The following is a 13,481-nucleotide window of genomic DNA, read 5'->3' on the forward strand; positions in this document are numbered from 1 at the left end:
CTTTATAAGTTTTATTAGGGGTGTGCAAATGAGTAATCAATAATGAATGAGAGAAATAAAGTAATCAACATTTCATTTAGGACGGAAATTTTAAGGACCTTTCTCTATCGCATAATTCCTGACCTCTACAGTTTGGATCGTTGCGTACTATATTTTGGAATTCCCAGAGAATAAAGTAACACCAAATACTTGTTATCACCAATTAAAATAATTACTGATAATTTTACAGCCCTTATCGTACGCCCTACTGGGGTTTACATGGTTAAGATGTGTGTGAGCAAGTAACAAATACGTTGGCCACACTGTAGGTGCTACGAAAGAAGAAAAATGTAATTCGGCATACTTTGAGAGTTTCGATATTCTTTACCTTCCGACCAAGAGTAATACAATTTTGCGAAGTATAGTGATTATTTTTTTAAGTTGTAAGTGGGACAAGCGCTTCAAATTTGGTGAAGAAACCTCACAAAATAAACCAGAATACACGTAACCGTAAATTTATTACCAATTTTTTTCACCGATGTTGAAGTCATGAAGACTGATCAACCCATTGAAATTTGTAAATCCGCGGGTCACCGATTCGACCAGTTCGATTGGCACATTAATCATGCAGTCTTCATTTCTACACCTCGACACTTAATTTCTCTGCACGGCACTTCCCTAACGATCGTGAAACGCAATGATTCCTTCCCCCTCTCCCCGAATTCAAACGGATCGCTCCGCTCTCGAAAGTTGAACGGCGGGAAAAATTGAATCGAGTGTCCGGAAATTGCCGCGAAGGAGTCTCAAGGACTATGCAATCTTTTTGCAGGCGATAATAATCATCAGTCGATATTCAACGTCGCCACTCAAGTGAATGCATTCATCATTCATGAGTCCTCAATGAGTAAGCATGTGCAAATCTTAGCTCGCTCCGCACCAAGGGGAAGAGGAAATTAATCACTCGAAGTATTCAAGGACATTCCCTTAAAACCTTGTCTTCCGTCCATCGTGAGACAACATTCGTAAGCAAGCACAAAAGCTGACTGGTTGTCCATCTGCTGTGCCACCTCCGTAAACATCGATGAAAAACAATGAGGACACATGTTCCGCTCACGTCCTTCCCGCAGATCTTGAGGTGGTCAGGCAATGTCCACGCATGTAGTCCTTGGTAAGCAGCCCTTAAAATATATATAAACTATTTCCGCGGACCAGAGAAGAGTAACGATTAATTATAAGATTTCTGTATTAAGGTTGAATTTTAGCAAATGTATACTTTCATTACTCTTTCGAACTGCAAAGAAATGATTTGGATTTGTTCAGCAAGCGCGTCAAACACACTTAGCGCATTTTTAGTCAAAAATATTCCGAAAATCGAATCAAGTCGTAGTTCTGGAGAGTTTACTAATGTTCAATAAATTAAAAAAATTATTTACGGGAATAATACATGAGTACGAAACTCTTTTTCATTTTTATACTAGATATCAATTTAAATCAGCGCAGAACTCAATTTGTTTTCCAACAAACTTTTAGTTTTGAGCGACGCGGGCTTCATGGCGACGCCACATCATCAGGTGGCAGCTGATGAAGTTGCGCCGCAACGACATCTGGTACGTACAAATTAAAAGCACTGTGGAAAACCTAATGAGTGTGGCGCTTATTTAACATAAAGCAACTCTACCCAATTACGCCAGATGCCGTTAATTTTAATAAGTATTCCTATCCAACGAAAGGGTTGAATTTCCCCGACTTTATGCATAATACTCAACAGAAAATCATATTAGAGTAAATAATGTGAAGGGCAATGGAGATTGCCACGGATACTTTGTTTGAGACCTGAATACTTAGTTTAGAGAATCCTAACATCATGAATTCACTTATTTATTTTTGGTTAATTATTTAAGTAATAATGTATTATTTTCATCTGACCAAATTAAATGAACTTCAATAATATAGGTTTAACATACTACATATCCAATTACTTGAAATAATTTGAAAATTCAACGAATTATTTGTTGAGTTAAACGGTTCATTTTTTCTTAAAAATCATCATTCCACTCCTGTATCTCTTTCGATTTCTAAGATTTGCTTAAAAAACTTTGTCACTCCATATTATTCTACGCGAATGGTGAAAAAGTGAAAATATTCAGGATAGGAGCTGGGTTACTTTCCCTGTGCCCCCATTTGTTTCTCAACAAGTTCTGGTTTTATCTTAATATCGTACTTAAATTCTTATTGTCTGAAAGTATCCCCTGGATTAACCCAGGACACGCTGTCCCATAATGGTTGGGCAGGCAGGCCTCCTCCAGAGATTTCCCAATTGGAAATAGGACCGACAGAAAGGGTGGAAAGCTAAAACCAATTGAGCCGCATCCAAATTAAAATCATAGTTTACACACGCAACGATCAATACAACATTCACAGTTTCAATAACCTTTTCTCGCACATTGTCATTCTGAGAATGATATTAATTCTCAATAGCATTCCATATGTTGAGGATTCTGGTAGTCATTCTCACTCTCTATAACTATTATACAAAATGGCCACCTAAAACTCGTGTGATCCCGATCGGTGTGTCGCCCGAAGAACATGCTTGTAATATTTCTTTAAGTTTCATTGTCAACGAATGATTGATCAAAAATAATTAATCGACCTATTTCAACTTTATATCTTCATAAAAATGCTTTAAAAGCATGGCATTTTTTTCGGCAGTGTGGTCATCAGTGGGGAAACAACCCGAATGTTTGCCCGGAAGTTAAGCGTCTGGACTTAGGACTTCGGATTCTGTTGTTGAAAGAAATTCTGACCAATGACTAGTGACTACGAATGAGTAAAATATTTCCAGCTGTAACCAGTGAATAATTTATTGGACGAATAAAAACAAGATAGCGGAAGGCGGAAGTCGAACGGCGTCCGGAGAAGTGCGGATTAATGTTCGTATGAGGAGGATTCAACAGCCCTTAGCCCTGTTACAATTGAAAATGATGCACATTTTTCATTCTAGCCAATCAGCCATGGAATTAGATTCCAGCGCTATGCCATAACTGAAGTATCCGAGGGTCCCTCCGCTCGAGCGACGAGAGATGGATTGAATCGGGGACGTCATCGTCGGTGCTTTGCTCCGAACTGCGGACGCTCACGGGCGATCCGCGGGGGAATGCCCGCCGGAGCGCCCTGGGCACCCGCCACCCGCCGTGTCCCTCGCGGCGGTTGTCGATCACCGACGCCGATCGTATTTGCCGAGGTTTTCGGAATTTACGAACTGCTGCCCTCCATTCGGGCGATCTACGTCCGGAAGGTGGGTAACCCGGGCGGAACTTAAACCCTCCCACTCACCCGCATCCCCTACATTCCCGATGAATTGACGAACCCGCTAAAAACACCTCTCTCGCCCGCCCCCAGAGTAGCCTATCGCGTTTTATGACCCGAACGCAGATTAAACAAGGATGATTGATATAGGTTTTCGACTTTCCGCTGAGTTGAGTGATGAGCGGAAGCGAGGGATGATGCCCACTCGTTAGAACACTAACTGAAATGTCGTACGGACGAGGCATTTTGGGAAAGACAGAATAGTTAGTCGAAGAGGTCAGAAAAGTAAAGCGGTCAATTTATTTCCATTTTTAATCATTTCTGGAGTATTGGAGCACAGATATCTGATATACATTTTTTAATTTTATTACCTGACTTGTTTTTCCCAATATTATTATGTGAATGATAGCTTAAAGTTTCATTTTCATTGAATTGATTCCAATCAATAAAATAAAATGCGCAGTTTATTATTCATTTATATATTTTAGTAGCCAGGACTTATGAAAAGAATGCACTAGAAATTGTAACGCGTTTCTGAAAGGTGATTCTTCATAGAAATTCTAACTAATTTCTTCTTAACGTTTGGTGTTGTGGTAACGCGTGTTATCTCTAAATACGATCTCGTAAGCCTCGTATGTTAAACTTACCCTGAGGAATATGTCCATCCTATTAAAAGTAGTCTTAATATTTGAAAAAAATGCGTTCTACGGATTTCAAATCCATCGCCTAATACCAGAGAAAACTTCGGACTGAAGAAAAATTTAATTGTTCTGATGCACCTCTGAAGGATTTCATGGAATTTCAGACGTAATTTTTAATCATCTTTGTAAAATAAATTTTCAACTATTAATAAACAATCTACCGCAAAGGAGCAACAATTTGAAACTTAAGCTCTCAAACAAAGGCGGAAGAAAACGGCATTGAGCTCCCTCTACTCGGTGATTTACTACGAGACGTCATGGAAAATCGAGAAAATGGAGATTTTAAAAGAAAAGTTAATAAAATAAACTTCAAACAATGAACGAATCCTCTTAGAACATTCATATAGACGGAGGTTCAGGAATAAGAATTATTTCTGCCGTTTTAAACTCTTCCATAATGGAAGTTTGAGTTGACAGTGTGGTAAACTTAGACACGATGAAGAAAGACCCGACCATTCTTTGTTTTCCACATGAAAAAATATTTACTACGTAACGTCTTTCGAGAGTCTTCCGCTCCGTAAAGGGATTTAGCAGTTGTATAATAACAACTAGTCAATTCTGCATGGAAAAAGAAGCAAATATACTAACAAAAATAAATGAAATCAATAAACAAGTGGCAGTCACTATTATTTCATTTCTTCTACAATTGTGTATACCAACCACAACCACAGGCCAACTGTTTATAGAGTATAAGAGAGTTTGATTTTAGTTTTGGATGAAATATAATTTACTAATATTTAACTAGAAATATAAGCGCACTTTATGACCACTTTTACTTTACTGATATGGGTTTGGGGAATAAATTCACTCTACTCTTAATTATAATTCGAAAATTTAGAGTTCCTTGGAAATGCTAGTAAAAAATACAAAGTCATAATGCTTATTGAAAGTATGACTATCAAAAAGAGAGGTATTCACTTCATTCAAATGCAAAATTCCAGGAAAAATATAGGTAAAAATTATTCACTTAAGGACTTGGTGTTTCAGCAGCGAGAAAATAGTGGAGAGGGTAGTATGAAAACGAAAGTTGAGGTCAAGACGCGATTAATTGGAAAAAATGTCCCTAAAAATGAAAGTAATCTGAAATATTTTTAATGAATACAGTATGGTCGTTAAACATGATAATCTCAGTAATTCCCATTAAAGCTATCAGAATGATTATTTTATTATTGGTCGTTGTTAAAAAAGTTCCTCTTACTGTTAATGTTAAAAAATTTCTTTTGGTAGAAGATGCATTACATATTTTGGTTGGCGTGATATGATCGACGGCATTCCCATATTTTTCAATTTTTGTCAGAAATGTCAAAAAATATTTGACCAATGACCGACTTCAGATTTAAGCTGAATCGATGATTCAAACGTTAGATTAACGCCCGCTGGGAAACGTTCTCTTTTCCCTAAAGAAAAATTGAAGCTCTTGCGACTTTATTTTGAACTTGTACCGAGGATCATCAATTCTAGTAAAATCAATAGAATAACGCATTAAAAATGAGGATTTAAAATCAACCAATTCATAAATTTCTTAAGTAACCTCTAAGAGTCAGGAAAAATACCTATCACAAACATTAAACTGCGAAATTAAAATTTTTACATTTTTTAATTTTGACATTAAAATGGGTTGATGTGCCTAATAATGTATTTGTTTCAAAAAATTTCAAATAAAAATCAACCTATTGAACCCTCAGAAGATATAAAATAACTACTTCCTCGCGCAATTGCTCAGATCTTCTAATATCATTATAGAGTTTTTATTTATTCTCTTTCATGTTTTTTGCAACGGCAGAGGGAATAGAAACTTGAGCTTTGACTGTTGAAAGTGACGAATATGTAATTATGAAGTGATTGTACTAGAGAGCTTACGGGGGATTACGACGGGCGGCGGGAGCGGCTGCCGTTGTCGACTGGAGGCCCACAAGCGACCGCCACCCGCGACAGTCACCCTGACCAGCCGTTCTGCACACACTAACTGGATCTCCGTGATTCATTCAAAGATCATGTTCAAATTATGGTACTTCATCACTCCTAGTGTGAGAGTAAAGTGTGAGCCTCCTTTCTTTTGCACATAAACGGGGTGCGTGAGGAACTGCCAACGTGACTTCTTTCATTACTAACACGGGAAAAATACGTACTACGTGTGTGCTTTGAGGAACTCAACCGGTGTATTTTCTGTGCACCATCTCTTCTGAAAACGATTGATTTAAGAAAATAACTCGAGAACTGATTGCATTTATTAAAATTATTTAAATGTCTCTTTCCATAGATTTCGGGATAACGTGAAAGTGTAACCTCGTTAATAAATACAGTAATTCAATGTTTGACAGACACTTTCAGCAATGATATTATTTTTCGCTGTGATAAACAACGTTGTGATACGTTGCGTTTGAAGAGTTCGCGAATATCGTTTTAAAATATAAAGAGTTAATAAGTTGCGATGCCAATTTTTTATTTCTTCCGTTGTGATAATTTACGTAATTTACAAACATGAACATTAATAGCTTTCCTTCTCTTGAATTGATAAATAAGAACGTATTTCATGGTATAACTGATGATTATCTGTAGGTTTTTGGCACAATGAATTTAATTTCTAAGACTTGGCGTAAGTAAGCAACCTCTGAACTGATAGTAAAGATATTAGGTAAACAAAATATTTGCAAGTCTTTTCTCTGTTTTAAATAGATTTTAAGATGACTTACGATGCATTGCAGCTTAATTACTCGATGATAATACAGATTTAAAAAAATTGAGTTTTGACATGAAAAAATAAGTGCTTACTCGGTTTACACGTGTTATAGCTTATCTTAAATTTTAAGGAAAAATAACTAAACATGCAATTTTAGTGCGGTCTAATTCTCAACTGAAGTGGTGTGCGTACCTTTCTGCAAACCTATCTTTTTGGTGGTGTATAGAGCACATTCTCCGCGTTCTTGACTGTAATATCCTAATAATATAGGTAGATAAACCTGATCACTGTTTTGTCATACAAAAGAAAGTGCATTAAATATAAAAATGAAAGATGAAATCGAAGTTTTGCGTTTGACGGACAAAGTATTTCCATAATACGTGTATATATTTTATCCGTTCGTGCTGGTTACCTTACGGCACTAGGCAAAAACATAAATTGGTTTCAACGCTATTTCATAATGGATGTTGAGTCAGTAACCTAACGCTTGTTATATTTTGACCTCGCATACACCTGCAATTTCTCCTTGCCCAAATTAAAATTGTTCTGATGTCTTTTCCACTTTGAGGTGCAAAGGCCCACATTCCTACAGTGATAAAAAACTCAATGCATCATCTCGCTTCTCTATTGCCTTCCTGTCGACCGTCGAAAATTGATTGCATCGTTAATTACAGATTTGTAAATCGGCCTTCTACTTGTTCTGCAACAACTGATTTTTGAGTGACGAAGAATCCGGAAACACGAAATTATACGATAAGACTCGGGTGATTAATCAGTGTCTACAGGTATAATTTCTGTATGTAACTTAATGATGATATGACTCGACGCCATCCATCTAAGTTGATGCATAGAAAGTAACTGGCATTCAACCAGTCGTAAAGTAGAAAATACGATGCATAAGAATGATAAGCCATCATTCCGGGAAATTGAGCGCTGCATTTCCTCATTCAGTATCGTTGAGCCTCGGAGGAAAGGTCCAGAAAAGTTCCAACGGTGGAATATTCAGTGGTCTGTTGTTGGCATCAATATAAGAGTCGCTATTGCGTGAATATGAAATGCGTGAGACCCACACAAAAATGGATTCCAGTAGTGAAAATTATTTGCTTATTTCTAAAAATTTTTAATCGGTTTTCATGAAAATTACATAAAATTACATAAAATCGTTATATTAGCCACAGTTCTAATGCATAAAGCGAAACGACTAAACTACTATTTCATCCCGCGGGAAATCACGAATTGAAAAAAAACTAGAGAGTCTGCTAGTTGCAAATTAGTTGAACAAAAGCGGTAAAATGTGATGAAATTAAGTTCCTTTCCGCCGTTTTTATACTTCATTACATTTTTTAGAGGGAAGATACAGTAAGTGTCTTAAGAGCATCTTACGGTACAACTTGATCGATCTGGACTAGTTTTTAACTGTCAAATGTTAACAATGGGTACTAAAAACCTTCCATCATCACCAATATTTTTTTTGGTTACTTGATGCATATTTTTTTATATTTGTTGCTCCCTCGGATATGTATTTTCTGAAGGAAAAATTCCTCAAAATATATCCTCGATACTCTTGCATTCCTGAGATTTCAATGCTAGCAGGACATCAAGTTTTTTTCTCATAATTCGGAGGAAAACTTTTGAGGCTAACATTGGGTAAAATTTCAATAGAGTTCGACACGTATCAGATGAGTAGCCTTTTTGTAATCTGACGGATTACGGACTTTCAGGTTCAAATCCCCGAATGTGTCAGCATCAATTCACAGGCAGGGAATATATTGCCCTTAATGAAATTCCGAGACCTCCATCCAAGGTCTTTGCGTTAGTTATGGGTTGCAATGAAAAGCTGCTGATGTCATTCACCACCGTAACCAAATACCGAAATTGAGGTCTTGCAGAGAAATTGGATGTCGTATGTAATCACCCATATGGTGGTACCATTATTACATACTTTTACTTTTCATGCAACAAAACATTTTAAAAATGGATGCAGAAAATGTGCTGGCGCGAATCCTAAAACAGTGCGTGCCATCCACAGCAAATACCCTTTTGCCGGTAGATCTCTTCCAAGAACCCCATTCCCCGAGACTCCCGCAATAGTTTTACGGACATGACAGAAAGACGCTTCTGGTGCGAGCACTCACTTGCGAATCTCGGGTCGTTCGCCGACGCCCCATACCATCCGGCAGCCGCCGCCGCTGAGTTCCGCATGTCCCCGTAGTGTGACGAGATGTCCGAGCCGTTGCAGTACTGGGCCGGGAAGGCCGCGGCTGCCGCGGCGGCCCCTGCCGCATGGTGCGACAGCTGCGGCACGTGCATGTAAGGGTTTCCGCTGACCGGGACGCTCATGGCGGCCGCCGCCGCTGCCGCTGCTGCTGCCGCAGCCGCCGCCGACGTCGACGAGGACGACGAGTTGTTGTTGTTCTGGCTGTTGCCCGCCGCGCCCGTAACGCTCCCTCCGGCGCTGCTGTTTCCTCCGCTGCTACTCCCGCCGGTGCTACTCCGGAAAGGCGATGGGGGTGCGGTCAGCGAAGAGTCCACCAAGGCTGCGGACTTGCGGTAGGACTCCTCGATGGGGCTCAGGATGTCGGACACGGAGAAGGGCGTCGTGTGGGGTGCCTGCTTGGGGCTCAGGGACATCGCCAAGTCACCATTGAGCTCGGGTAGAAGGTGCAGATCGGAAGCCCTCGACAGGGATGCCGCCACCTCCTCTTGGTGCTGGTGATGTTGGTGGTGGTGCGGGTGATGGTGCGGGTGCTGGTGCGGGTGCTGGTGATGGTGGTGGTGCTCCTGCTGGTGGGCGGCCAGTTGATGGTGGTGGTGGTGGTGGTTCAGTTGGTGGTGGTGGTGCTGCAGGTGGCCGGCGGGGGCGCTGGGCAGCAGGGCGCCGTAGGGCGAAGACGAGGAGGTCGCTGGAGGCGGATGGGCCAGGGTCCCAGGTGTCGGGGGGGGACCTCGACCTCCCGCCCCTCCACCGCCCTCCTCGTCCTCCTCCTCTTCCTCCTCCACCTCGTCCTCCTCCAGTTCCTCCACCTCCTCCTCCACTTCTCTCCCCCGACGATCCAGGCCGACCACTCCGGCTTCCGTTATCGGGAAGAATTGGATGAGGGACAAGGAAAGGGATCGGTGGGGTCTTGCAGTGGGCCTCGCCTCAAAACAGTTCGATCACCACTCCGTCCGGATCGGAGGAGGAAAAAAAAACTCTTTCGAAAAGGGGGGATGGGTATTGTTCCTTCTTCTCTATCTCTCTCCGGGTACGTGGTTCGAATCCTTACCGGGGGAAGGGAGGGATGATATTCGTGTCACTCGTCACATCCGCCGCCGGGATTTTTGTTCTGGATGTCGTCTTCCCTCCAGGGTTTTCGACCGGTTTATCAAAACTTGCCCTCGCCCGTACCGGAGCAAGGACTTCGGCGATTTGCCCCGAGTCCCGGAGAAGTCTCCTGTTAGTCCTAGGGCACCAAAACCACAAGCACGTTATTTTCCTGGACCTGACACTGCAGCGATTCGGTGATGGGAACAACCCTCGGTTCGGTTTCCTTAAAGGCGACCTCCTTGTCCCAGTCGCTCCTCCAGGGTAGCACTTATTGGGGAGGGGGACGGGGTGAGAAAGGGTTGCTTCCGTTTGCGTCCCGTCCCGAATTGGCAAAATAAGAAGACTCTTCAAGGTTAAACGGAACGTCACCTCGCCCGATGGTCCAGCAGGGAAATTGGCGTGAAAATCCTTGTCGATTCAACCTCTTGTGAGGGAGTTCGAAGAGCCACCCACGGGTTAATAACTAGGATCTCTTCTCTCACCGCCTCTCGATGTCAACACCGGAAGTGTTTTTTCCCTACTTCACGAAAGAGGGAGTGCGAGGGAGACACACATAACATCCTCCGCCCCCTTCAGACCTGGTTTTTTTTCGGAGTCCTCTCGAGGGAAGTGACCGGGGCCAAGTGGGCCTCGATGGGCTGTCTTCGGGCTCTCGCTCCTCCGCGGCAGGGTGGGGGACGGCGAGTGGGGAGTGGGCCGTTTGAGGGAGTGGGTGGGCCTCTAATGTTCTGGTGTGTGTGTGTCTGTGCGCGCCCCCGTGTGCGTGCGTGTGTGTGAGTGTGCCGGCCCGGAGAGGACGCTCGCCGCGCTGGTTCTTCTTCCCCGCGGGAAATAGCCGGCCTTCGCTCGCTCTTCACTCTCTCCCCTCTCTTTGCTGGGATATCGCGCCGGCCGCCCTTTTCGCCGGAGAGCGAGGAAGGGAAGGAGGGAGAGGAGGAGAATCACACGACCACCGCGACCCGCGACGTACGTATATCCGTGAAGGGAGGAAGCCGGGACTTCCCCCGCGTCCCACGGGTCGCAAAAATCCTCGCCGCCTCCTTGAAGAGGGCCTTGTCCCTTGAACCTTCTCTCCTTCCCCGAGAGATGTTTGCGCTCACCACTTCCTCACGGCGAAGATGCAAAGAGTGGACTTCTATACCTCTCTGAGAGGTGTCTCGATCCCTCTCTCTCCCCCCACCCCACTTCTCCTCCTCCCCACCCTCCGAAAACCTCCCCTCCAACAGGACTCGGCCGCTCCCGCCCTCCCCCTCCTTCCTCGCTAGGGATTGTGGGTAATGGTGGGGATGGCCGTGAGAGGAGGGGAGGCTTTGCGGGTTACGCTGGATGCTGTGCATCCCGTCAGGGCGGCAGCTGCGATCGGGAGAGGGGAAGGGAGAGAGGTCGGGGGTGGGGTTTTCGTCCCTGCGGCTCGTGTCTGAGGGAGGGGGGTCGCGTGGGAGACGTCTTGCGCGGCGCGCGGAGGGGAGGAGGGGAGGCCAAGAGGGCGGGATCGAAACGCTGGGGGACCACGCGCGGGCCAATCGGAGCCATCGTCACAAAAGGCTTCGGAGTGGGGGGGGGGATGTGCTCCTCCGCCCCGCTTGGGTTTAGGCCACGCCCACGGACACGCATCTCGATCCGGGGGAGGTTCGTGGGGAAGGGGGGCGTTTTTTCACCCTCTCCCGCTCCCCGGAGCCGAACCCGACTCCCATCCCCTCTCCGCACCCCCTCCTCATCCCCCTCGCCTTCCCCTTTACCAATCGGCAAATCCCCCTCTTTGGGGGGCACTGGGAGAGCGTGCGAAAGCCATCTGTGGGAGACGGGAACACCTACCTGCGAGCCAGCGAGCTCCTCTCCCCGAATTCAGCAGTTGGCCCTACTACGTATTTTTTTGCAGATGTTGCGTTGTTTCCCGCTAACGATCGATCCGACTTCGTCTCTGGCGTTCCCCATGCCGTCAATTCCCTCCGAGGCCCGATATTCCCTCCAAAGGCCAACCGCGAGAGAGGACCGAAGCGCCAGGGATTTGTGTGGGGGTTCGGGAAGTGTAGGGCACCCGGGGAACGTCCCCACGTCGCCCTCCCGGAATTGAAATTCCAGAAGGCCGCCCGTCCAGCGAGATGTCGTGAGAGGAGCTTTCATCACGGGTCGAGTGGTTGGGCTGGGTATTGCAATCATTCAGGGCGAGTTGTGAAAAATGTTTGCTTGTTGTCTCGTCACCACTTCATAGTTTCCTGTTGTAAGTTACGCACTTACTTGAGCTGAGCATGAAAATGTCCCTTAAACAAGCGGGGTGATGCGAATTACAACGGGTGGACGAATTGTAAGATCCAGCACCAGGAGAGTGTTTTGGAAACTTGCGTTGTGGAATTTCGTGTTTGTGATTGTTCGACACTCTTGAGCGTGATTGATGCCAAAAATCAACAGCCTTATCAAGTGCTAATATTCACTTTTTGCGAACTTACGTTTTAATCTTCACAATGATCCGCAAGAGATTGTGCCGGGGAGGATTGGATGTTTATGGACACCAGCCTTTTATGCATACATATGCACTTTTAACATGAACGTAAATTTTCACCAGCGTAAACAAATGTACACTGCACCTACATGCATATGCTTATATGCGTCATGAAGGAATGGGTGTGGTGTGTTCGAGTTAAGTTTTTGTTTTAATTTTGCCTTTCGAAATAAGAATGTAGGAGCGGTTTCGTTTAATTTTGGGATGATTATACATAATTATATCGTGCGAGGGACAATCGAAAACTTGAACCTGGACTCCCTGCGTGGAAAAAGATTTATCTTTGTCAAAAGTGATTAAGTTGCCAAGGACACTTATGGCCGTTGATGATTAGCAAAAAATTATGATATCATCTTCATCCCATTCATCGGAAAACATTCTCCACGTGACTGCGCGAATTAATTATGTGATCACGTATTTCAGAATGTCTTTCCATTTTCTGTGGTACTTACGTAATCTTTGGAAATGTTCCATTCCATGGATGGTTTTCTGAAACAATTCAAGTTCTCCTCTCCGCCGTGAGCCATTTAATTCCTTAATAGTTAATGCGCTGTCTTTTGTTACTTGCTCCCCAAATTTACTCATTCATTTTTCCTTTCAATCCGGCGTGTAATGTTTATAAACTTTAGCAAGTTAATCCGTCCTGTTATTTTCCTTTCTCTTCGCATTGGTGATTTCAACAGGCTCTTTCTCTCGCTGTATCTCTTCCGAGGCATTTGAGTGCAAATTGAATGAAATTGAAAGTGTTTTTCAAGCAAAAAACTGAATGAGTGCAAAAATTTCCAATTGAATACCTTGTGTATTTTTTAATATTTGTATTGAAATATGCGAGTGGTCGAAACATTTTTAAAATTGAAGTCTAGCTAGCATTTGATCTACTGACGCAGTACCTTATGAGTAATATCATTGGGGATAGAATTCTCTTTCCTTCCGGATGCTCAATTTCTCATAGATACCATGGAATTCGCCACGGGAACACGATTGAAAAATTCAAGGTAGAGTCCCACA

General features: G+C 43.5%; 1 protein-coding gene across 1 annotated transcript in view; it reads right to left on the reverse strand.

Annotated features, from left to right (window-relative positions):
• The window catches only part of LOC139698602 (homeobox protein vnd-like), a 178,563-nt gene extending 165,563 nt beyond the window's left edge, over positions 1-13,000 (reverse strand). The window contains exons 1-2 of the mRNA XM_071597445.1: positions 12,926-13,000; positions 8,802-9,807 (exon numbers count right to left, since the gene is read on the reverse strand). Coding sequence (XP_071453546.1) covers positions 8,802-9,807; positions 12,926-13,000 — 1,081 coding nt within the window. The remainder of the gene's footprint in view (positions 1-8,801; positions 9,808-12,925) is intronic.
• Between the last annotated feature and the right edge of the window lie 481 nt (positions 13,001-13,481).

The sequence above is a fragment of the Hetaerina americana genome, unplaced genomic scaffold (assembly GCF_022747635.1).
Source record: "Hetaerina americana unplaced genomic scaffold, ioHetAmer1.1.p SCAF_9, whole genome shotgun sequence".
NCBI lineage: Eukaryota > Metazoa > Arthropoda > Insecta > Odonata > Calopterygidae > Hetaerina > Hetaerina americana.